This window comes from Eubalaena glacialis, chromosome 19, assembly GCF_028564815.1.
Source record: "Eubalaena glacialis isolate mEubGla1 chromosome 19, mEubGla1.1.hap2.+ XY, whole genome shotgun sequence".
In the NCBI taxonomy this organism is placed as follows: domain Eukaryota; kingdom Metazoa; phylum Chordata; class Mammalia; order Artiodactyla; family Balaenidae; genus Eubalaena; species Eubalaena glacialis.
The window spans coordinates 26,150,577-26,173,438 of record NC_083734.1 but is presented as its reverse complement, the minus strand read 5'-3'; the positions used below and the strand labels follow the sequence as shown (position 1 = coordinate 26,173,438).

Here is a 22,862-nt window from a genome sequence, read left to right as displayed (position 1 = left end):
TACATTTTTATTTCATATTTTGACAGTAAAACTACCTCACTGTTAAACTCTCAATTCCGTAATTGAATGACGTTTCAATAATTAATAAGAAAGTATTCAAGACTCTTCTCTAGGCTTGCCCAAGTGTTAAGAGAATTAACAGGTAATAAGGGAATTCCCTGGCGGTCCAGTGGTTAGGACTCTGCGCTTTCACTGCCGACGGCGCGGGTTCAATCCCTGGTCAGGGAACTAATATCCCACAGGCTGCGTGGCATGGCCAGAAAAAAAAAAAAAAAGATGATAAGATGTCTGTTTTTATCCAAATAGAACATTCTTATTAAGGTATTCAGATAATATCTAACAAATACACAAATTCTAATCTCTTTCAACCTTAGTATCCTGAATGATAATATTTCATTACCACTGATAATGTTATTACTGCTTATAAGACAATGTAAACTTTAAGTTCCCGAAGTGTATATGTCAACAATAAAAGCACCCAAGATGAAACCTGTACCAAAAACAATAGAAATGTCACAAAATCTACATATCAGTAAGAGAAGGAGAATCTTCCCAAGGCAAGAAACAGAGGTACAGACACATCTTGTTTTATTGTGTTTTTGCTTTATTGTACTTCACAGATTTTACATTTTTACACATTGAAGGTTTGTGGCAACCTTACATCAAACAAGTCTATTGGCTCCACTTTTCCAACAGCATTTGGTCACTTCATGTCTGTGTCATTTTGGTAATTCTCACAATATTTCAAACTTTTACATTATTATTGTTACATTTGTTATCATGATCTGTGACCAGTGACCTTTGATGGAATTGTTTTGGAGCGCCACAAACCACATCCATGTAAGACGACAAACTTAACTGATCAATGTTACGTGTGTTCTGATTGCTTCACCTATCAGCCATCTGTCCCGCCTCCCCGCCCATCTCTTTCCCTCTTCTTGGGCCTTCCTATTCCCTGAGACACAACAATACTGAAATTAGGCCAATTAATAACCCTACAATGGCCTCTAAGTGTTCAAGTGAAAGAAAAAGTCACATGTCTTACTTTAAATTAAAAGCTAGAAATGATTAAGGTTAGTGAGGAAGACATGTTGAAAGCCAAGACAGGCCGAAAGCTAGGCCTCTTGTGCCAAACAGTTAGCCAAGTTGTGAATGAAAAGGAAAAATTCTTAAAGGAAATTAAAAAGTGCTACTCCAGTGAAAACATGATTAAGAAAGCTAAACAGTGTTATTGCTGACATGAAGAAAGTTTTAGTGGTCTAGATAGAAGACCAAACCAGCTACAACACTCCCTTAAGCCAAAACCTTAGTCCACAGTAAGGCCCTAACTCTCAACTCTACGAAGGCTGAGAGAGGCAAGGAAGCAGTAGAAGAAACGTCTGAAGCTAGCAGAGGTGGTTCATAAGGTTGAAGGAAAGAAGCTGCCTCCATAACATAAAAGTGCAAGCTGATATAGAAGCTGCAGCAAGTTATCCAGGAGAAGTAACTGTCTGGATCCGAAGCGTCCAAGGACATGCTGACTCTCTTGTCAGGAGCTAATGTAAGCTGGTGACTTAAAAGTTGAAGCTAATGCTCATTTACCATTCTGAAAATCCTAGAGCCCTTAAGAATTATGTTAAATTTACTCTGCCTGTGCTCTATAAAGAGAACAACAAAGCCTGATGACAGCCCATCTCTTTACATATGGTTAACTGAATATTTTAAACCCACTTGAGATTTACCGCTCTGGAAAGAAAGATTTTTTGCAAAATATTACTGCTCATTGACAATGCACCTGGTCACCCAAGCGCTCTGATGGAGATGTACAAGGTTAATGTTGTTTTCATGCCTGCTAACACACATCCATTCTGCAGCCCACAGATCAAGGAGTAATTCTGACTTTCAGGTCTTAGTATTTAAGAAATATATTTCGTAAGGCAATAGCTGCCGTAGATAGTGATTGCTCTGATGGATCTGGGCAAAGTAAATTGAAAACCTTCTGGAAAGGATTCACCATTCTAGATGTCATTAAGATCATTCATGATTTGTAGGAAGAGGTCAAAATATCAACATTAAGAAGACTTTGGAAGAACTTGATTCCAAACCTCACAGATGACTTTGAGCAGTTCAAGAACTCAGTGGAGGAAGTAACTGCAGATATTGTAAAAATAGCAAGAGAATGAGAATCAGAAGTAGAGCCTGAAGATGTGACTGAATTGCTACAATCTCATGATAAAACTTTAACAGATGAGGAGTTGCTTTTTATGGATAAGCAAAAAAACAAAAAAAAAAAACAGGGTTTCTTGAGATGGAACCTACTTCCAGGTGAAGATGCTGTGAAGATTGTTGAAATGACAACAAAGGATTTAGAATATTACATCAACTTAGTTGATAAAGCAGAGTCAGGGTTTGAGAGGATTGAATCCAAATCTGAAAGAAGTTCTCCTGTGGGTAAAATACTATCAAACAGCATTGCATGCTACAGAGAAATCATTCATGAAAGGACGAGTCAATCAATGCAGCAAACTTTACTGTTGTCTTGTTTAAAGAAATTGCTACATCCACCCCAGACTTCAGCAACCACCACCCTGATCAGTCAGCAGCCATCAAACATTGAGGCAAGACCCTCCACCAGCAAAAAGATTATGACTCAGTGGTGGTTAGCATTTTAGAGCAATGAAGTATTTTTAAATTAAGGTACGTACATTGGTTTTTTTTCAGACATACAGCTAGTGCACACTTAATAGACTGTAGTATAGTTTAAACATAACTTTTATATGCACCAAAAAAGCAAAAAGTTCATGTAACTTGCTTTATTGTGGTGGTCTGGAACCAAACCTGCAATATCTTGAAGTATGCCTATATATAGGAAATAAATTAATCAAGAGACAAAAAGAGAACCAAGATTAACGGTAGCAACGGGGTTATGAACAAAATCCTATAATCACTAAACTTTTTATAATTCTGCCCAAGATCAACCACCTTCCCAATCACAAGGGCTGATTTCAGGGAATAAAACAGAGCTTGGTGGTTAAGAACAAAGAATACAGAGAAAGAAAAATCTATGTTAAAAAGACTGCACCTTAACAATGCTGAACTTGAGTGAATAACTTAGCTATGATATTTCCATCTGTGAAATGGGAGTGATAAATAACATTTAACAGCTCATGAGGTGGTAGTAAAGCAAAATGAGTTATACAAGGCACAGTGCATAGCACAAAGTATATATTCAGCAGATGTTAGCTGTTATAATAACAATACAGGTAAGTCCACTGTTTCAGATCACACAGGAGATTTGGAACAGAGCTATGACTAAAACATACTTACAACTCAGAGGCCAGAATCCTTTCCGTATTACTAGCATTATTCATAGATTGACTCACCAGTCATGGCAAGAATATTCTGCACTAAGGTTAGTCTATGTCAGAAGTTGTGTCACTGGGGGTCAGTTCCCATGATCCTTTCAGTGATCCAAAAAGTCAAAACTATCTTCATGATAACGTTAAGATGTTATTTGCCTTTTTCGCAGTGTTTGACATTTGCACTAACGATGCAAAAGCAACGGTAGTTAAAATTTACCAGTAATCATTATATTATTCACTGCTACACACTTTCAGATGGGAAAAAATTTTTTCAATGTCTCTCAAGAATGTCTTTGGGCTTCCCTGGTGGCACGTGGTTAAGAATCTGCCTGCCAATGCAGGGGACACGGGTTCGAGCCCTGGTCCGGGAAGATCCCACATGCCGCGGAGCAACTAAGCCCATGCACCATAACTACTGAGCCTGAGCTCTAGAGCCCGTGAGCCACAACTACTGAGCCCACGTGCCACAACTACTGAAGCTTGCACGCCTAGAGCCCGTGCTCTGCAACAAGAGAAGCCATCACAATGAGAAGCCCGTGCACCGCAACGAAGAGTAGCCCTGCTCGCCGCAACTAGAGAAAACCCATGCGCGGCAATGAAGACCCAACATAGCCAAAAATCAATAAATAAAATAAATAAATTAAAAAAAAAAAAGAATGTCTTTGAAGAAGTAGTAAAAATAATAAATGTTATTAAACCTCAATGCTTGGTGTCACAAATGGGAAATATACATAAAGTACTTATGCTGCATTGTGATATGCAATGGTTGCCTTGGAAAAATCACTTTGTTCAGCTGAGTTCCAAGATCATCAGTCACTTTTTTTGTGAAACCTCAAATTCAGAGAACTGACAAACAATGGTTATTTGGTTGTGGATACCCAGCAGACATTTTCTGTGCCAAAACAGCTACGGAAAAGAACTGTCAGTGTTTGTTGCCAATGATAAAACACACTTTCAAGTGAAAAAACATAATCCTGGAAAATCTGTATGTACCACATGAGCTTAAAAGCTTTCCAATACTTCAAGACTTTCATTGTGAAAACGGTGATATCAATGAATGTGACTGATACTGCATAATGAAATGTGTCAACACTACTTAGTAAGTCGTTATTTTCCAAATGATTAATCCATGTTGTTACAAAATCACGCATGAGTAAAAGATCCATGCAAAGTATAAGACAGACCAATGACGTTTTAGTTGTTGTTTTTTTGAGTAAAACAACTTTAATGAAGTGTAACTGAAATGTATAATTTGGTAAGTTTCACACATATTTATATATACCCATAAAACCATCATCATTATGACAATCAAGATACTAAACATATCCATCATCCCCAAAGTTTCCTCTGCCTTTTGTAATTCTTCCCTCTTACCTTCTCCCTCCACCCTCCACCCAACCTTAGCCCAGCCTGTCCCATCGCTAAGCAACCGCACACCTGCATTCTGTCACTATAGATAAGTTTGCATTTTTCTAGAGGTTTATATAAGTGGAATCATATATATGTGCCCTTTTTTATCTGGCTGCTTTCACTAAGAATAATTAATTTAAAAGTCATTCCTAGGGACTTCCCTGGTGGTGGGTAAGACTGCGTGCTTCCAACGCAGGGGGCCTGGGTTCGATCCCTGGTCAGGGAACTAGATCCCACAGGCATGCTGCAACTAAGAGTCCGCATGCTACAACTAAAAGATCCTGTAACTAAGACCTGGCACAGCTAAAATAAATAAGTAAATATTAAAAAAATAAGTCATTCTTATTGTTGCACGTATCAACAGTTCATTACTTTTTATTGCTGAGTGTTATTCCACTGTACAGACACACCAAAATTTGCTTATCCAGTCATCTGTTGGTGGCAATTAGGGTTGATTTTATTTGGCTATTCCAAATAAAGTTACCATGAACATTTCTGAAAGTCTCTGAATGGACATCTAGTTCCTTTTCTCTGGGGTGAATATCTAGGAGTGGTTTAGCTGAGTCACACAGTAAGTGTATGTTTAACTTTTTAACAAATCACCAAATGGTTTACAAAAGTGGTTGTATCATTTTACATTCCCACCAGAAACATATAAGACTTCAAATTTCTCTATATTCTTGCCAACATGTGGTATGATCTTTGTAATTATAGCCACTCTAATAGGACACAGTGGTATTGTAGATAAATTTCTTTTTTTTTTAATTTACTATTTTTTAAAATTTCTTTATTTTATTTATTTATTTTTGGCTGCGTTGGATCTTCGTTGCTGCGTGCAGGCCTTCTCTAATTGTGGAGAGCAGGGGCTACTCTTTGTTGTGGTGCACGGGCTTCTCATTGCAGTGGCTTCTCTTTGTTGCAGAGCACGGGCTCTAGGAGCGCGGGCTTCAGTAGCTGTGGCGCGCGGGCTCTAGAGTGCAGGCTCAGTAGTTATGGCGCACAGGCTTGGTTGCTCCGTGGCATGTGGGATCCTCCTGGACCAGGGATCGAACCCGTGACCTGTGCATTGGCAGGCGGATTCTTAACCACTGCGCCACCAGGGAAGTCCTGTAGATAAATTTCTGTTTCCCTAATGACTTATACTATTAAACATCTTACACAGGATTATTTTGCCATCCATAAATCTTCTTTAGTGGGGTGTCTGACAAACTATTTGCCCTTACGGAAAAGAGACCTTGTTTATTTTTTTATTGTTGAATTTCAAATTCCTTATATATTCTTGATACAAATCCACATAATTTGAAGAGAACTTTGCAATTCTCATGATGTCTAATTTACAAATGTGTTTCTTGATGGATTGTGTTTTTGCATTGTAACTAAACTATCATTGCCCAACCCAAAGGAAAATTTTCTCCTATGTTGTCTCCAGTACGTTTTATTGTTTTAGGATTTAAATCTAGGTCTACGATCAATTTTCAGTAAGTTTAAGTATATAGTGTGAGGTATGGATCCAAGTTCAATTTTTTTGCATATGTATAGCCAAATGTTCAAGCACAATTTGTTGAAAAGACTACACTTTCCCCATAGCACTGTCTTTGCATCTTTGTCAAAAAATAGTTTCCTAATGAATGTGTGTTTATTTCTAGAATCGTAGTACAGGTATCCTCCATTTTCGAACATTCTCTTTATGCCACTTAACTTTTACAAAAGGACCTACACTAGTACTTGTTTTTGCTAACCAAAAGAAAACTGAACAGAAATTTTGTTTCTACAAAAAAAGCTGAAAAGTGAAAACAGCATTCAGTGCTTATTTTGTAGAAAGCCATTAGAGAGGCATGCTCCAAGCAGCAAGAGTGGCACCGCCAAGCTCCTTCCCTGGGAATCATACCCAGCATCTCAGTATCAAGCCGCCATAGCTTTGAACTGTGTCTCTGAGTATCTATGCTTTGTCCTGATATATTTTGTGCATCCATTAGCAAGATGTGTCCAAAGGTAATTGTTCCTTCACTTTATGCCATTTCAGTCTACAAAAGGTTTCATAGGACCGTTCTACTTTTGGATAGTGGAAGAAATCTGTATATTCCATTCTTCATCTGTCTATTCTTATGCTAATACTATGTTGTATTATGCTGATACTGTGGCCTTATTATAAATCTTAGTCATATAGTATTAGCCCTCAAATTTTGTTGTCCTTTTGATTTCAATGATTTTCTCTACAGCATTTGTTTATTTCATTGCACTCTTTGATCTTTATTTCCTTTCTTCTGTTTACTTTCCATTTAACTTCTTCTTCTTTCTAGTTTATTAAAGTAGACATTGACATCACTGATTTAAGGCCTTTCTGCTTTTCACTTAAGTAGGCATTTAGTGCTGTAAATTTCCCCCTACCTACTGCTTTAGCAGCATTCTACAAATTCTGGTATGTTGTGTTTTCATTTTAATTCAGTTTAAAACACTTAAAAAAACCCTCTTATAATCTCCTCTTTGACCCAGGGGTTATTTAGAAGCATGTTATTTAACTTTAAAATACGTCGGATTTTCAAAATATCTGTTACTAACATCTAAATTAATTCCATTATGGTAAAAAAAAATCTGAATGATTTGAATACTTATGAATTTATTGAGACATGTTCTATGTTCCAGAATATGGTCTTTCTTGGTAAACATTCTGTGCACACATAAGAATAATTTGTATTCTGCTACTGTTGGATCACATGGTCTATAAATGTCAATCAGGTCAGGTTGGTTGATAGTGCTGTTCAAATGTACTATATCCTTGATGATTTCTGCCTACCTGTTATATCAATTGAGAGAATAGTTTTTGTCTATTTCTCCTTATACTTCTATCAGTTTTTGTTTCATGTATTTTGAAGATCTGTTATCAGGGTATAAACAGAAATGTTTATAGTCGTTATATGTCCTCTTCATTAACTGATCCTTTTATTACTATGAAATAAACTTCTTTATCTCTGGTAATATGCTTTCCTTTGAAAGCTACTTTGATATTAAAACAACAGTTCCAACTTGGTTTTGATTAGTACTAGTATGGTATATCTTTACATTTAAAGTATGCTTCTTGGGGTTAGCATACACTTGAGTTTTGCTTTTTTAGGCAACCTGACAATCTCTGCCTTTTAATTGGGGGTATTTAGACCATTTATAGTACCGCGTCTTGGTATCTGTCCCATCTGTTTTTTGTTACCTGTTATCTTTTCCTGCCTTCCTTAAGATTAGGATTTGTTTCAATTTTATCCCCTTTGTTGCTTTATAAACTAAATGTCTTTGTCATTTTAGCAGTGGCTTTATAGTTTATAGTTGTGGGAGGCTGAACAGTGTCCCCAAGATATCAATATCCTAATCCCTGGAACGTGTGAATGGGAATATACAGTTGTGATTAAGCCAAGGATCCTGAGATGAGGGGACTATCCTGGAACATCCATGTGGACCCAGAATGTAACCATGAGTGTCACTGTAAGAGAAAACAAGAGGAAGATTTGACAGAGACAAAAAAAAGATAAGGCCATGTGACCAAAGGCAGAGACAGGAGTGACATGGTCACAAGCCCAGAGATGCTGGCAGTGAGCAGAAGCTGAAGGAGGCAAGAAATGGACCTCCCTTAGTGTCTCTGGAGCTAGTACAGCCCTGCTGAAACCTCGATTTTGGCCTAGCAATAGTTTTTGGATTTCTGGCCTCCAAAACTGTGAGGGAAATTTTTTCTATTGTTTTAAGCTGCCAAATTTGTGGTAATTTGTTACAGCAGGCAACAGAAAGTAATAGGATAGTACATATCTTTAACTTATCACAGTCTAGCTTTAATTGTTATTCTAACACTTCACATATACTGTCAGAATCTTACATTATACTTCCACGCTCTACTCTTTTGGCCTTTATACAGCTGTTGTTATCATGTATTTTGCTTCTACATACGTTAAAAATCCCAAAATACAATGTTATAATTTTTGATTAAACAGTCAATTATCATTTAAAATTACTTTGGTAACAGAAAAAAAAATTTTATTTATCCAGGTAATTTCCATTTCTGATGCTCTTCATTTCTTTGTTTAGATTCAGAGGTCCAACTGGTATTATTCTCCTTCTATCTGTAGCATGCACTTTAACATTTCTTATAGTCCAGGTCTGAAAATGTCTTAGTTTCACTATATTTTTTAAAATATATTTTTGCTGATTATAGAATTCTAGGTTAATATTTCTTTCTTTCAATCCTTTAAAAAATGTTGCTGTATTATCATTTCACTTGTATTGTTTCCAGTGAGAAACCTGATTTCACCCTTATCTTTGTGCCTCTAAATATAACATCTTTTTTTTCACTGCCAGTTTAAGATTTTTTATCACTGGCTTTGAGCAATTTGATTATCATGTGCTTTGGTGTTTTCTTCATGTTTCATGTGCTTGTAGTTCACTGAACTTCCTCGATCTGTGGATTTAAAGCTTTCATCAAGTTCGGAAAGTATTTACTTTTTTCTTCCCATCCCCTCCTTTGAGGACTCCAGATATCTGTACATTAAGCTACTTCAAGCTGTTTTTCAGTTTTGGAATTCATTTTTCTATGTTCACATTTTGAATAGTTTCTACTGCTAACGCCTTCAAGTTCATTAATCTTTTCTTCTGCAATGTCTAATCTGTCGTTCATGCCATCCAGTGTATTTTTCATTTCAAATATAGTTCATTCTCAAGAAGTTCAATTTGGATCTTTTATATCTTCCATATCTCTATTTAACTTCTGAACAAATGGAGTGGTTATAAAAACTGTCTTAAATATTCTCTCATAATTCTCACATGAGAATTCAGTTGTCTTTTTTTAAGCCATACAAAGATTTCCAAAAACGCAAAACAGTACAAGTTTTCTCATCAAATATTATTTTGTTTTAGAGAAAGTTAATATTCATTGAAATGTTATTTATGTTAATATGCAACAAGTTTATTATTATAAGTGAATTAATTTTTAAAATTTGTTTCAATTTCTAATTCAGAAAATACCAATAGATATAACCCACATTAAAAAAACAAGCAAAAAAACAGTTCTTGCTCAATTTAAATTGACTGATCACTCTCCTCAGTATTGGTTATGTCTTCCTGCCCCTTTGCATGCCAATTAATCTTTGACTGAACAACAGACATTGTAAACTTAACTTTGTTGGGTGCTGGATATTTTTGTAATCTTATAAATTTTCTTGAGCTCTCCTCTGGGATGCAGTTAGGTTACTTGGAAACAATTTGATCCTTTCAGGTCTTGCCTTTATTTGTTAGATGGGTCTGGAGCAGTGTCCAGTCTAGGACTAACTGTTCCCCACTAGTGAGGCAAAAATTTCCTGAGTACTTCACCCAGTGTCCCATGGATTACAAGTTTCTCCACTATAGTGGTAGGAACAGACACAGTTACTGGCACCAGGCACCACTCCCTCTAATCCTTTCAGATGGTTATTCTCCCAACCTCAGGTAGGTTCCTTCACGTGCATGCCCTACTCAGTACTCTGCTGATATGTGAAGAGAACTCTCTACAAATCTCTGGAGTTCTTTGTGCAGCTCTCTCCTCTGGTGTTCTGTCCACTGCACTCTAGGTGTGCTGGTCTTCCTAGACACTCAGCACTGTCTCCTCAACTCAAGGAATCAGCCAAACTCTTGCAGTCTGCCTCCACGTGTTACAGCCTGAAAACTTTCTCAAAGTTAAGCGAGGCAATCATAGATCTGATTTATTTATTTCTTGTCTCTAGGGATTGCTTTCATTTGTTGTCTCATGTCCAGTGTCTAGGAAATGTTGTTTTTCTTTTTAGTTGTTGCAGAAGAAACGGTTACTTCCATTACTCCATCATAACTGGAAGCAGACATCTCATACCAAACCAACAGATTTTAGTGTAACAGAGTGAAATAAATTCACTGATATGGTTCCAGATTTCATATTGCAAATTACATTTAAGAAACAACCACTTGTTCAATTTTGGGGTAAAATCAAAGATAATTCATAACTATCTAAAACTGCCTTTTAAAGTGTTCCTCCCTAACAAAAAGATTAATGGTTGTCAGGGACTGGGTGGGGAGGGGAAAGGGAAGTGACTGCTAATGAGTACAGGGTTGCTTTGTGGGGTGATGAAATGTTCTGAAATTAGATATTGGTGATAGCTGTAGAACTCAGTGAATATACTAAAATCTACTGAATTGTACACTTATTTATAAGGTGAATTTTATGGTATGTGAATTGAATCTCATTTAAAAAAAACTTTTCCCAACTACATATGAAATCCAAAATCCCTGAGGCCAGATTTTATACATATACTTCAACCAAAACAACTTATTACAGTAAATTGAAAAGCCATACATTAAGAGATTTTTTTAAAAACATAAAACAATAAGTTTTCTCACCAAGTATTATTTTGCTTTAGAAAAACAGTTATTCTTCAAGAAAATGTTATTTATGTTAATATGTAATAGGTTTATTATTACTTTAAACTGAATTAATAAAAATTAAAAAATTTTTCTCAGTTTCAATTTCTAATTCAGAAAATATCAATAGATAAAACCCACATAAAGAAACACTCTTTGGGATTCCCAATAAAATTTAAGAGTATAAAGAGTCCTGAGGCCATATAATTTGAGAACTGTCAGTCTATGCCATCATACTATGCCAGGGATTCCATACTAGTATACATCTTGGGCTTCCCTGGTGGCGCAGTGGTTGAGAGTCTGCCTGCCAATGCAGGGGACACGGGTTCGAGCCCTGGTCTGGGAAGATCCCACATGCCGCGGAGCAACTGGGCCCGTGAGCCACAATTACTGAGCCTGCACGTCTGGAGCTTGTGCTCCGCAACAAGAGAGGCCATGATAGTGAGAGGCCTGCGCACCGCGATGAAGAGTGGCCCCCGCTTGCCACAACTAGAGAAAGCCCTCACACAGAAACGAGGACCCAACACAGCCATAAATAAATTAATTAATTAAATTTAAAAAAAAAAAAAAAAAAGCTTGCCTTCAATTAAAAAAAAAAAACAAAACTAAGAAGGTATGTAAACACACACTAAAGTTTGTTACTTAATTGCATGTCTTACTTGGAAGTTTCTGGCAAGCCAGCTGAGAGTTCCAGAAACACAGATAAGTAGTAACCACGAACAACTCCATTTCCATCCTTAAAAAAAAAAGAAAAAGATGTTATACAAACTCCAGATCAATTTAAATGTAAAAATTTAAGCCACAATGAAACAAACAAAATACAGATTAGTACCTGATATCTGGATGGCAAAGTAGTTTTAAGCTTAAAAGCAATAAGAGATAATAAAAAGACCAAGAAGTCTGAATCTGTAACAATTTAAAACTTTTGCAATTACAAAAAAATATTAAAGCATACAAACTATAAAGAAAATATCAACTACTATGAAAAGAGTTAAGAGTTTTAACACATGCAGAACTCTTAAAAATGAGCCTCCAAGAAAAATCAAAACCCCAAAGAAAAATGCCAAAAAAAGAAAAGCCTCAATTTCACTAGGAATGAGACAAAAAAAAAGATATATAAGATCAAAAGAGAGTAAAATAGAAAAAGGTAACACTTGATTGATGTTGAAAGTAATTAAATATAATTTCTATGTTTTATATGTTAGGATTCCACATAAGATTCTGTCTGGAGATTGAAAAGCTGTTTAAATTTCTGTTACAGAGATTTTTATGAGTACAATTATTCCCCTCTGTATTTCTCCAGTACTGTGTGAGAAGATTACATTTGTTATAACTATGTGTATAAAGATCTGTTTCCCCAACTAGACTGTGAGGGCTGAGGGCAGGAATATGTCTATAGAGGGGTACATGCACTTCTTAACCCCTTCATTTCTAGGCTACTTTGCTCCAAAATGTCCTGAGGCAGCTTTCAGGGTTTGACATGATAATCACTCAATAAATACTACGAATAAATGAATCATCACTTAAGTGAAAAAAGCTGGACACAAAAGATTATATGTTGTATAATCCTACTATATGAAATTCTGGAAAAGCAAAACTATAGTAACAAAAACAGATCAGTGGTTGCAGAGGGGCCAGGAAAGGAGAAAAAAGGATTAGCTGAAAAGGATAAATTACGTAACTTCTGAGGGTGATAAAAGTTATGATTGTGACAATGATTATACAACTGTATATATCTGTGAAAACTTGCTAAAATTAGTGAATATTACTGAACATAAATTATATAGCAAATTACACTGATTTTTAAAAATCAACCAATATCCTTGTTCAAATAGCTGGGGGTTTTTCCTTCTTTTAAATTATGTTCCTAAAACGATTTCCCTGGAATGAAATCCATTAATAAAAGATAATGAACATTTTTCACTCCTAATTTTAACAGATAATAAGATTAGATATTTCTTTGACTTAATTTTTATCATAATTTTTTTAAAAAATAAATTTATTTATTTATTTTCGGCTACATTGGGTCTGCGTTGCTGCGCGCGGGCTTTCTCTAGTTGCGGCGAGCGTGGGCTACTCTTCATTGCGGTGCGCAGGCTTCTCATTGCAGTGGCTTCTCGTTGCGGAGCACAGGCTCTAGGCGCACAGGCTAGTATCTGTGGCACGAGGGTCTCAGTAGTTGTGGCGCACGGGCTTAGTTGCTCCGTGGCATGTGGGATCTTCCCAGACCAGGGCTCGAACCCGTGTCCCCTGCATTGGCAAGCGGATTCTTAACCACTGTGCCATCAGGGAAGCCCTATCATAATCTTAAGGAACAAAATTTTTACTACTTTTATTGACATGCCATCTGTACCTCTAACAAAATACTAGCTTTAAGAATTTTCTTTTCTTTTCTTTCTTTATTTTTGGCTGCGTTGGGTCTTCGTTGCTGCATGTGGGCTTTCTCTAGTTGTGGCGAGCGGGGGCTGCTCTTTGTTGCAGTGTGCAGGCTTCTCATTGTGGTGGCTTCTCTTGCTGTGGAGCACGGGCTCTAGGCGCATGGGCTTCAGTAGCTGTGGCACGCGGGCTCAGTAGTTGTGGTGCATGGGCTCTAGAGCACAGGCTCAGTAGTTGTGGCGCACGGGCTTAGTTGCTCCGCGGCATGTGGGATCTTCCCGGACAAGGGCTTGAACCCATGTCCCCTGCATTGGCAGGTGGATTCTTAACCACTGCACCACCAGGGAAGTCCCTAGCTTAAGAATTTTCAATAGGCAGAGGATTCTGGAAAGACTGCCACAATGCCAGCATAGTTTTTACAACTCTCTAAATCCAAACATAAAACAAAACAAAACAACTGAACAACCAAACCAAAAGCTCACAAACAACATTTACAACAAAATTAAATGACAGGTTATCTCCACAGCCCCCAAAACACAAGCAGGTAAAGACATACCAATTATAATCACAAAGACCTGCATGATATCAACAGTGTGGGAGAAAGGAGAGAGAAGCAATGGGACATCTAATGGACCAGAAAGAAGGAAAACCACAAAATGGCCAAAAGTTAGTCACTGAAAAGCATCATAAGCCACATACGACAGCTGAAACTGAAGAGTTGCTCAATATAATACCAACTGAGTATAAGGGGGCCTAATATAAAAACGTCTGAAAACTAAATGCAGTCTAGTCACCCTAAACTCTTAAAAACGAATATGTAGGCCTTTTAGGACAGGTCAAAAGACTGCAAAGGAAATGCTAGGAGGAAAATAAAAGATAAACAGCATAGAAATAATACAAACAAAGGAAGGAAAAGGTCCAGATGAGAAGGGGAGAAGAACCAGGAAATCTCTCAGAAAGCAAGGCACCAGATTTCTGATTGTTATCACACTGGCTGGCTATCCACATGCAAAAGAATGAAGTTAGACCCCTACATCATAAAAAAATTAACTCAAAATAGATCAAAGATCTAAATATAAGTCCTAAAACTATAAAACCTTAGAAGAAAACATAGGGGAAAAGCTCCATGACATTGGAGTTGGTAAGGATTTCCTGGATATGAAACCAAAAGCAAAAATAGACAAACTGGACAACAACAAAATTAAGAACGTCTGTGCATCAAAGGACACAATCAACAGAGTAAAAAGAAACCTTACAGAACAGGAGAAAATACATGTAAATCAGGTATCTAATAAGGGGGTCAATATCCAGAATATATAAACTCCTACAACTCAACAAAAAACTTGATTAAAAAATGGGCAAAGGACTTGAATACACATTTCTCTAAACAGGATATACAAATGGCCATGAATAAGCACATGAAAAGATGCTCAACAACATTAATCATTAGGGAAGTGCAAATCAAAACCACAATGAATTAGCTCACACCCATCAGGAGGGCTACTATCAAAGAAACAGAAAACAAAAACTACTGACAAAGATATGGAAAAATTGGAACCCTTGTGCATTGTTGGTGGGAATGTAAAATGGTGCAACCATTGTAGATAACAATATGGTTCCTCAAAAAACTAAAAACAGAATTACCGTATGATCCAGCAATAGTATTTCTGGGCATATATCTGAAAGAATCAAAAGCAGGATATTGAAGAGATATTTGCACACCCATGTTCACAGCAGCATTAGTCACTATAGCCAACAGGTAGAAACAACCCAAGTGTCCACTGACAGATGAACGAATAAACAAAATGTGGTATATACATACAATGGAATATTATTCAGCCTTAAAAAGGAAGGAAATTCTGACACATGCTACAAAGTAGAGGAACCTTAAAAACATTATGCTAAGTAAAAGAAGCCAGTAACAAGAAGATGTTACTGTGTTACAATTCCACATATATGAAGTATCTAGAGTAGTCAAATTCATAGAGAAAGTAGAATGGTGGTTGCCAGGGGCTGAGGAGAGGGGGAAATGGGGAATTACTGTTTAACGGGCAGAGAGCTTCAGTTTTGCAAGTTGAAAGAGTTCTGGAAGTTGGTTACAAAACAATGTAAATATACTTAACACTACTAAATGTACACTTAGAAATGATTAAAATGGTAAATTTTATGTTATGCATCGCTTACCAAAATTAAAAAAAGAGAAAATAAAGAGCAGAATAACATCCCTACAGACACTGAAAGTACCCTAGAAAAACATACTCAAAGATCAAAATTGTAACCTATTTCAAAACAACCTAACAGACACTAAGAAAGTAATATGATGGCCCACAGGAAGAAAAGAAAATAAAATTATATGAAAGAATAACACAAATCAGTATTAGAAAAACTCAGAAATCAGGTAATAGGACTAAGGAAAGAGAAATAAAAGGAAAAGTTATTTAAGAAATAAAGACTGAACTAAAAGGAACACAAAAGCAAATAAGCACGACAGTTTATATCTTTCAAAAAATAAGTGAACAAAAGAAAATTGTAAAAATTAAAAAGAAACGAAGAAAAAGCTGAAAAGATCAGAGAGAAAGTGGTAAATATTGAAGACAGGCAAGGAAGATGCAAAATGAAGATAATACAAGTCCCAAGAGAGAAAACCAAAGATAGAAACAAAGTAAATATTTAAAACTATAATTCAGGAAACGTTTTCTTTAAAAAGCCTAAAACTTCATATTGAAAGAGCCCAGCATGTAACTGAGAATACTGACCGAGAACAACCAAAACATATAGTAGTAAATTATTGGACTTAAAAAGAATTAGATTATTTGGGCATCTAGACAATATTAGCAAATGACTTTTAAGGATCAGTTTATCATCAGACTTTACCAAAAGAAAATGGAATTGAATATTTAAGATAGCCAGTGAAAGAAAACATGAGCCAAGGATTTTGCATCCAGCAATACTGGCTTTAGCTTATAAAGGATACAAACTATTTTCAACACACAAAAATTCAGGAAATATTGCTTCCATTAGCCCTTCCAGTTGAATTTACTAGAGAACAAGCTTTGAACACCCTAACTGTTGTCCAGACATGGCATAGTGAAATGTGGAGAGTATATTTCCAAATAAAATTTTAAACATTTCTCAGTAATCAAATCAATGATAGAATTAGAGTTCCCCTTCTGAGATTTTTGTGTTTGTAAGGTGAAATAAGGCAAATAAGTGATTGATTATGAGATTATAATTCTATCATTTCCTATGGCTTCAAAAAGTAGGATTCCTAGAATAGAAGAAAGGAGATACAGGTGTAATGTAAAGAGATTATGTTTAAAAAACTCTATAATCCTTAATTTGAATTGTAAACATGAGCATTAACTCAGGAGTTATTTTATCTCTAAAAAATACATACATACATGTGACACCCCGATATTCTACAATTATATAGCAATTTTAAAGTGTTCATAAATATTTTTTCTCTATTAAGATGGCTGGAGTTTTTCCACTTCAATTTTAAGCACACTCCTACCCAGTTTTTCTCAAAGTATGGTCTTTGGGCTAAAAACAAACAAATAAAACTTATAAAATGTATAACACCAAGAATGAACTAGGACTTTGGGTGATAATGTGTCAATTCACCAAGTGCAAAAAATGTACCACTCTGGCACAGGGCATGTTGATAGTGGTGGAGGCTGTGCATGTGCGGGGGCAGAGGGTGCGAATAGAGCTCTCTGTACCTTCCACTCAATTTTGCTGTTAACCTAAAACTGCTCTAAAAAATACAGTCTATTAGATAAATCTTTAAATACATACATACTTACATATTAACCCCTCCCCCCTCCCAAACCCCCACATACATTTGCCTATGTAATTCCCTAGTTCTGTTCATGAAGAAAGCCTAGAAACAGCGACTAACCTGGTAGAAATGAGCACCCTTAACGCCCAGTTTGGTCTTGAAATACAATTCTCCCACTAAAAGAAATCAGGGCTTTTTGGATAAAATGACCAATTTCAGGTACAGAGTAGGAAATGTACAAGATGAGACTAGAACATCTTGCCATGGAAGAGGACAAGAAAGCTAACTACTAAAGTCACTACTAGACTATTAGGGTCAGAGCAAAGTGACACAGAAGCCAACTTAGAGAGACTAAATATGTATAAATCCATGAGTTCATAATGATATTTTTTTAAAAACCTAGTTAATTACTTTCAGAGAATAAGGAAAATCACTAAATAACAGGAAAGAATCTTGCCTATTCTATATGAACTGTAATACTGGATAACCAAACAATAGGTAAAGGTAAGCATCTCTTTATAAAAGCATTACACCTAATAAGCAAAAAAGAAACAAAATGAGAATCACTATTCTGCAACTTCCAGTGAATTAACAGATGTAGGCAATGCACATCAATATGACAAAAAGATATGCAACTAGATATGATGTGATAAAAGCACACACTACTGCTTATATTCTTGCCACAGGAATTGACTATGCATCTCATCATACTACTGGGTCCAGATGCCAATATGCAGCAAATCTACAGGTCAAAGAAACATACTGGAATGCACCATGAGTATGCAGTCAGCACACATGTGTTTTTGATGACCATCTGTGAATGTATTTTTTTTAATGATTTTTAAAATAAGAATTTTAAACATTTCTTCTAAATGTTGTTAGTGAAATAAGATTCAGTAATATGTCAGTGTTTACACTGTTTATATTTAACTCATTTTTTTCACAGATTTAGCAACATACCCTATAAAGAAACATAAAATTGTCATTAATTCCTTTCTCCACTAAAAAAGTGAACCAGTGTACTATAAAACCCTGAAAGAAAGATCATGGTCTCAAAATTTATTAGAAATAATGAAAAACTTACTGGGTAAACTTTTAACCTCCAACAAAGTCCTGAAACTTGAAGAGGTAGACTGTAGACAGGATCTGCTCTCTGGCGCAAAGTACTAAAGTAAAAGAAAACCAACTGAATCCCAAAATCAAAACTGCTGTGAGATAGCAAACAGGCAAAACCAAAACCCAACCACTTTATTTATGTTACTTATTTGAAGTCCTGGACCAGTAAATGAAGGTGACTGAAAAAGTCAAGATTCCACTGTATAAATTTGTATACACTAACATTCTGAAATAAAAGAAACTTTAATGATACAGAAATATTCAGCAGTATCTTTTAAGTTTCAGGTTGAAAAAAAAAACCCTCAAAATTTCGTCATTTAAGGGAAAAGAAAAATATAACTAAGTGCCTTGAATCTAATTACCACTTCAACAAGCAGTCTTCCACCGTTAAAGGAAAAAAAAAAAAAAAAAGTTTCTTCCTCACATCCCGCAGTATAATTATCCTTTTTTAATATGGAAAAAAAATGTGGGGTAATCCTCGGTTTATATTTTAGCCACAAAATTACCCCATAAGAAAAAACAAATTAAATGGGGAGTGGTATAAATTCTCAGTTTGGCCTTAGTTTGATGGTTATCACCTCTTGGGATTTTCTCTTCCCAAGGCAAGACCTTTTATATTCTTCATTCCCCACTTCCATGCTGCCCTTTAAGACAAGTCCCTTAGGACCTTTGTGTTTTAATATCTTGGCTTCTAATCTTAGAGAAAAAGCAGTAAAAGCTAATGAACTTAGCATGCAAGTTACAAAGCTTACAAATTTCTTACAATAATACCCTCTCATCCACAATTTCTTACTTTGCACTGAGATAAATGGACCCAAATGGACTTCTGAGGATGGGTAGGAGGGCTCATTGCTCTATCATCCCATTCACCTTACCTTATTAGCAAAGGCTAAGTAGACACTCTTCTTTAAAAAAAAAAAAAAAAAAAGTTCCATTCCCCACCCTAGAGAAGCAATCCATCTAGAAGATATAAAACAATCCAGACAAATGACCTCTATGTTTCTAATACAAAACTTGTTTCTTCTAAGACTACACGCTGAGTGACAAAGTTCATTAGGTCTGTACGCTACCCAGGAACGACACCTACCTGGCTCTTACTTACGTATACATACAAAAAAACACTAAAGTTGTCAAAAACTCTTACCTGAAATTCTCTAAAACAAAAGTAGCTGAATCATAAGATGGTACCAATTCACTAAAAAGAAACAAAAGAGAAAAAAAATTATTTGGCTTATACAAGTTTAACATTTCATTTAATTAAGAAACAAAGTCAGACTTCCCTGGTGGTGCAGTGGTTAAGAATCTGCCTCCCAATGCAGGAGACATGGGTTCGATCCCTGGTCGGGGAAGATCCCACATGCCAGGGAGCAACTAAGCCCATGCGACACAACTACTGAAGCCCGCGTGCCCTAGAGCCTGCGCAGCAACTACTGAGCCCACGTGCCGCAACTACTGAAGCCCACGCACTGCACCTACTGAAACCCGCGCTCCTAGAGCCCATGCTCCGCAACGAGAAGCCCGCGTACCGCAACAAAGAGTAGCCCCCACTCGCCACAACTAGAGAAAGCCCGCACTCAGCAATGAAGACCCAAGGCAGCCCCCCAAAATAAATAAATCTTAATTAAAAAAAAAAAGAAACAAAGTCAAATCTCTCAGTAACATCTTGAAAATTTTATTAAACTAAAATAAGGCCTTAAGAAATATTTTTAAAACTTTATTAAACAACATTAAATCAAATGAATTCATAAAACCATCAAAAGCTGACATCAAAGGTTTGTAATTAAATTGGAGACTCAACAAATACTTTATAAAATAGCTTTTTTAAAAAAAGGCAATATATGATTAAGTATTAAAATAACCATAAGAGATATTTAAAAAGTAATATGGAAATAGGAAAAGAAAGAAATTAGGTGCTTAGGCTGGACACCTGAAATAGAAAACATATAAACTGTTTTAAAAAATCAAAAGAAACAACAAAAGGATAAAATATTACAATAAATCCCCAAACTTCCTTCTTCGGAACAAATTATGAGGAATATTGACAGACCCTAAATACTTTGAGACTATTTACTAGCAAATAAATCTATACAATTTTATAGGATAAGAATACATAATCACATAGGGGTCAAGCAGGATAAGCACATTAACAGTTTCATGGCAAGGCAAGATTACCTAGGGAACTTTAGTTCCATACAGTCTTCTCCAAAGAGAACTAAACTACATCCACAGAACTAAACTACATCTTCAAAGAGAACTAAACTACACCCACAGCACGCTAATAGTCTCTAGCACTGTCATTAGAACACCTCAAAAGTCAGAGATAGTAAAACATTTATGATAAAGACACTATCACACATAGTGTTGTAATACAGTGTAATATATTTAATATATAAAATTATAAATTTACCAAAAAGATAAACTGCAAGCCATTTCACCACATATTCAGATATATTTTCTAAAGTTCAATTCATGAAAATGTGTTATTACCAAAATAAGATATAAAATGCATCTAAAGCATTTTCACACTGTGATAGTACCTGAAGAAATTAGTGGTTTGCCAGTGAAAATATAGTATACATTATTAAAAATACATCAGTCTTATTTTATGGTTAAGTATATGTAGCTAAACAGCTCACATCTTTTTCACGAGTAGGTGTGGTTTGCCTTGCAACTATTAACTGTATAGCTATTATCCAATTGTCAAGCACCCCTAACCATAGCCTTAGGCAGTAGTTACCTTTTCTCACATTCCTCATTCCTAGATCCTTCTGTCTGGTTAATCCTTACTCTTCCTTCAGATAACAAATTAGAAGTCACATAGCTTTGGAGGTCTGCTCTAACTTCTCCCCATGATATGCTCTCTTAGCATTCAATATACACAAAACTCCAATTATCAGGACCAATGCAATTAATGCCTGGGAAGCCTTCCTGGAACCAAAAACTTAATCAGAGCTCCAAGGAATCTCTCCAGGATAGTCTTCAAATTTGGTCAAGTTATAATATGCTTTTGGCTATAATTTTGTGCAACTTCCAATTGCACAAACGTTGTTCAGTTCTCCCACTAAACATCTTTCAAAATGTCTACAGACATTATGCACGCAATCCTCAGTTGCCTGCTGATCTTCATACTGTTTCTTCCACCATGTCCTTAATATCCAGTGTGATATATTTCCTTTGTCGTTATAGTTGTTTTTGTTCTAAGACCAGACTATCACTGTCATATTTTTAATCAGCTCTTGAAGGCCAAAGAGCTCACCAAGACACAAAATAAACAGAAGATGAAGAGGACATGTTTAACTTAGAACAGTGAGATAGAAAGCTTACAAGTTAAAGCATACAGGTCGCTAAAGCTTACTAACCAAGAGGGTACAGTATGGCTCTCACTTGCTGAGAATAAATGTTAACATTCAGAGCACAGAAAACAATTATCAATCCTACTATGACATACTCCTACATATGTATAATTTTTTAGCCAAAACTTTTCAGACACAAATAACATTATAATAAATTAGTGCTATAGGGAAGCATTAAAACAGGATACATATACTTCCCCTATCACCAGTCATCACATTTTATTTTATTACTGCTTCAATCACCTATCTTTTTCACTAAATCATAATATGAGGAAACAAGAACTCTCTATTGTGCTCTCTACTTGTACCTGGCACATGCCTGGAACATAGCTGGCATTCAAATATTGACTGAATGAATGGATATTTACAAATATTTGCTGGAAAATTCTTGTAATTTGGTAGAAGTATTTACTCAAAATTTCTTTTGCATTCTTTACATATATACACAAAGCCACAACAAATGCTAAGCCATCTATCAACTCTACCATCCTTAAGTATTTATTAACATCTCTACATTATGCCCACTTGTTCAGAAGTTATCTATAATCAGACTGGTGTTACCACTCTGTGCCTGCAAATAAGGCACAGCTTTATGTTCTCAAACTTTTCTTTATTTCTATACCTCTTCTACGCTGGTCTTTATGATGACTGGATTCATCTCACGATGGTGTCAGTGAAGCTTCATGGAATATGGAGAGGCTAGCCTCAAAACATCTCTAGCCCAGTATTCTGAAAAATACTGATTTGCAAATCTTTAGACCAGAGACTTCATCATGACTTAATGAATGAACAGAAGAAAAATAGGATAAGTATCCATTGTTCCCTTGAGAAAACAGACTGGTCAGCTACATAAAAACTGGTTTTCCATCCCAACTTGACCATTCTCCCAGAAACTAAAACTCTTTATGGACTGAGAACTGTACTTTTCTGCTATTTGAGTCCTCCCTGAGAGACTTAAATGCCCCAACAATACAGCCCTTCAAATTCTGGTTGAAATGATTTCTCTGCTGACTTCCAAATATAGCATCTCTTATCACATCCCCATATTTTTGTTCATGTATACATATCCTATTCTCATCTGCATAA

General features: G+C 36.0%; 1 protein-coding gene across 5 annotated transcripts in view; it reads right to left on the bottom strand.

Annotated features, from left to right (window-relative positions):
- The window catches only part of TRIM37 (tripartite motif containing 37), a 114,864-nt gene that overhangs the window by 58,903 nt on the left and 33,099 nt on the right, over positions 1 to 22,862 (bottom strand). For all 5 annotated transcript variants that reach the window (XM_061176384.1, XM_061176387.1, XM_061176386.1 and 2 more), the window contains 3 exons: positions 19,568 to 19,618; positions 18,392 to 18,473; positions 11,810 to 11,886 (listed from right to left, as the gene is read on the bottom strand). In XM_061176384.1, the coding sequence (XP_061032367.1) occupies positions 11,810 to 11,886; positions 18,392 to 18,473; positions 19,568 to 19,618 (210 nt within the window). The remainder of the gene's footprint in view (positions 1 to 11,809; positions 11,887 to 18,391; positions 18,474 to 19,567; positions 19,619 to 22,862) is intronic.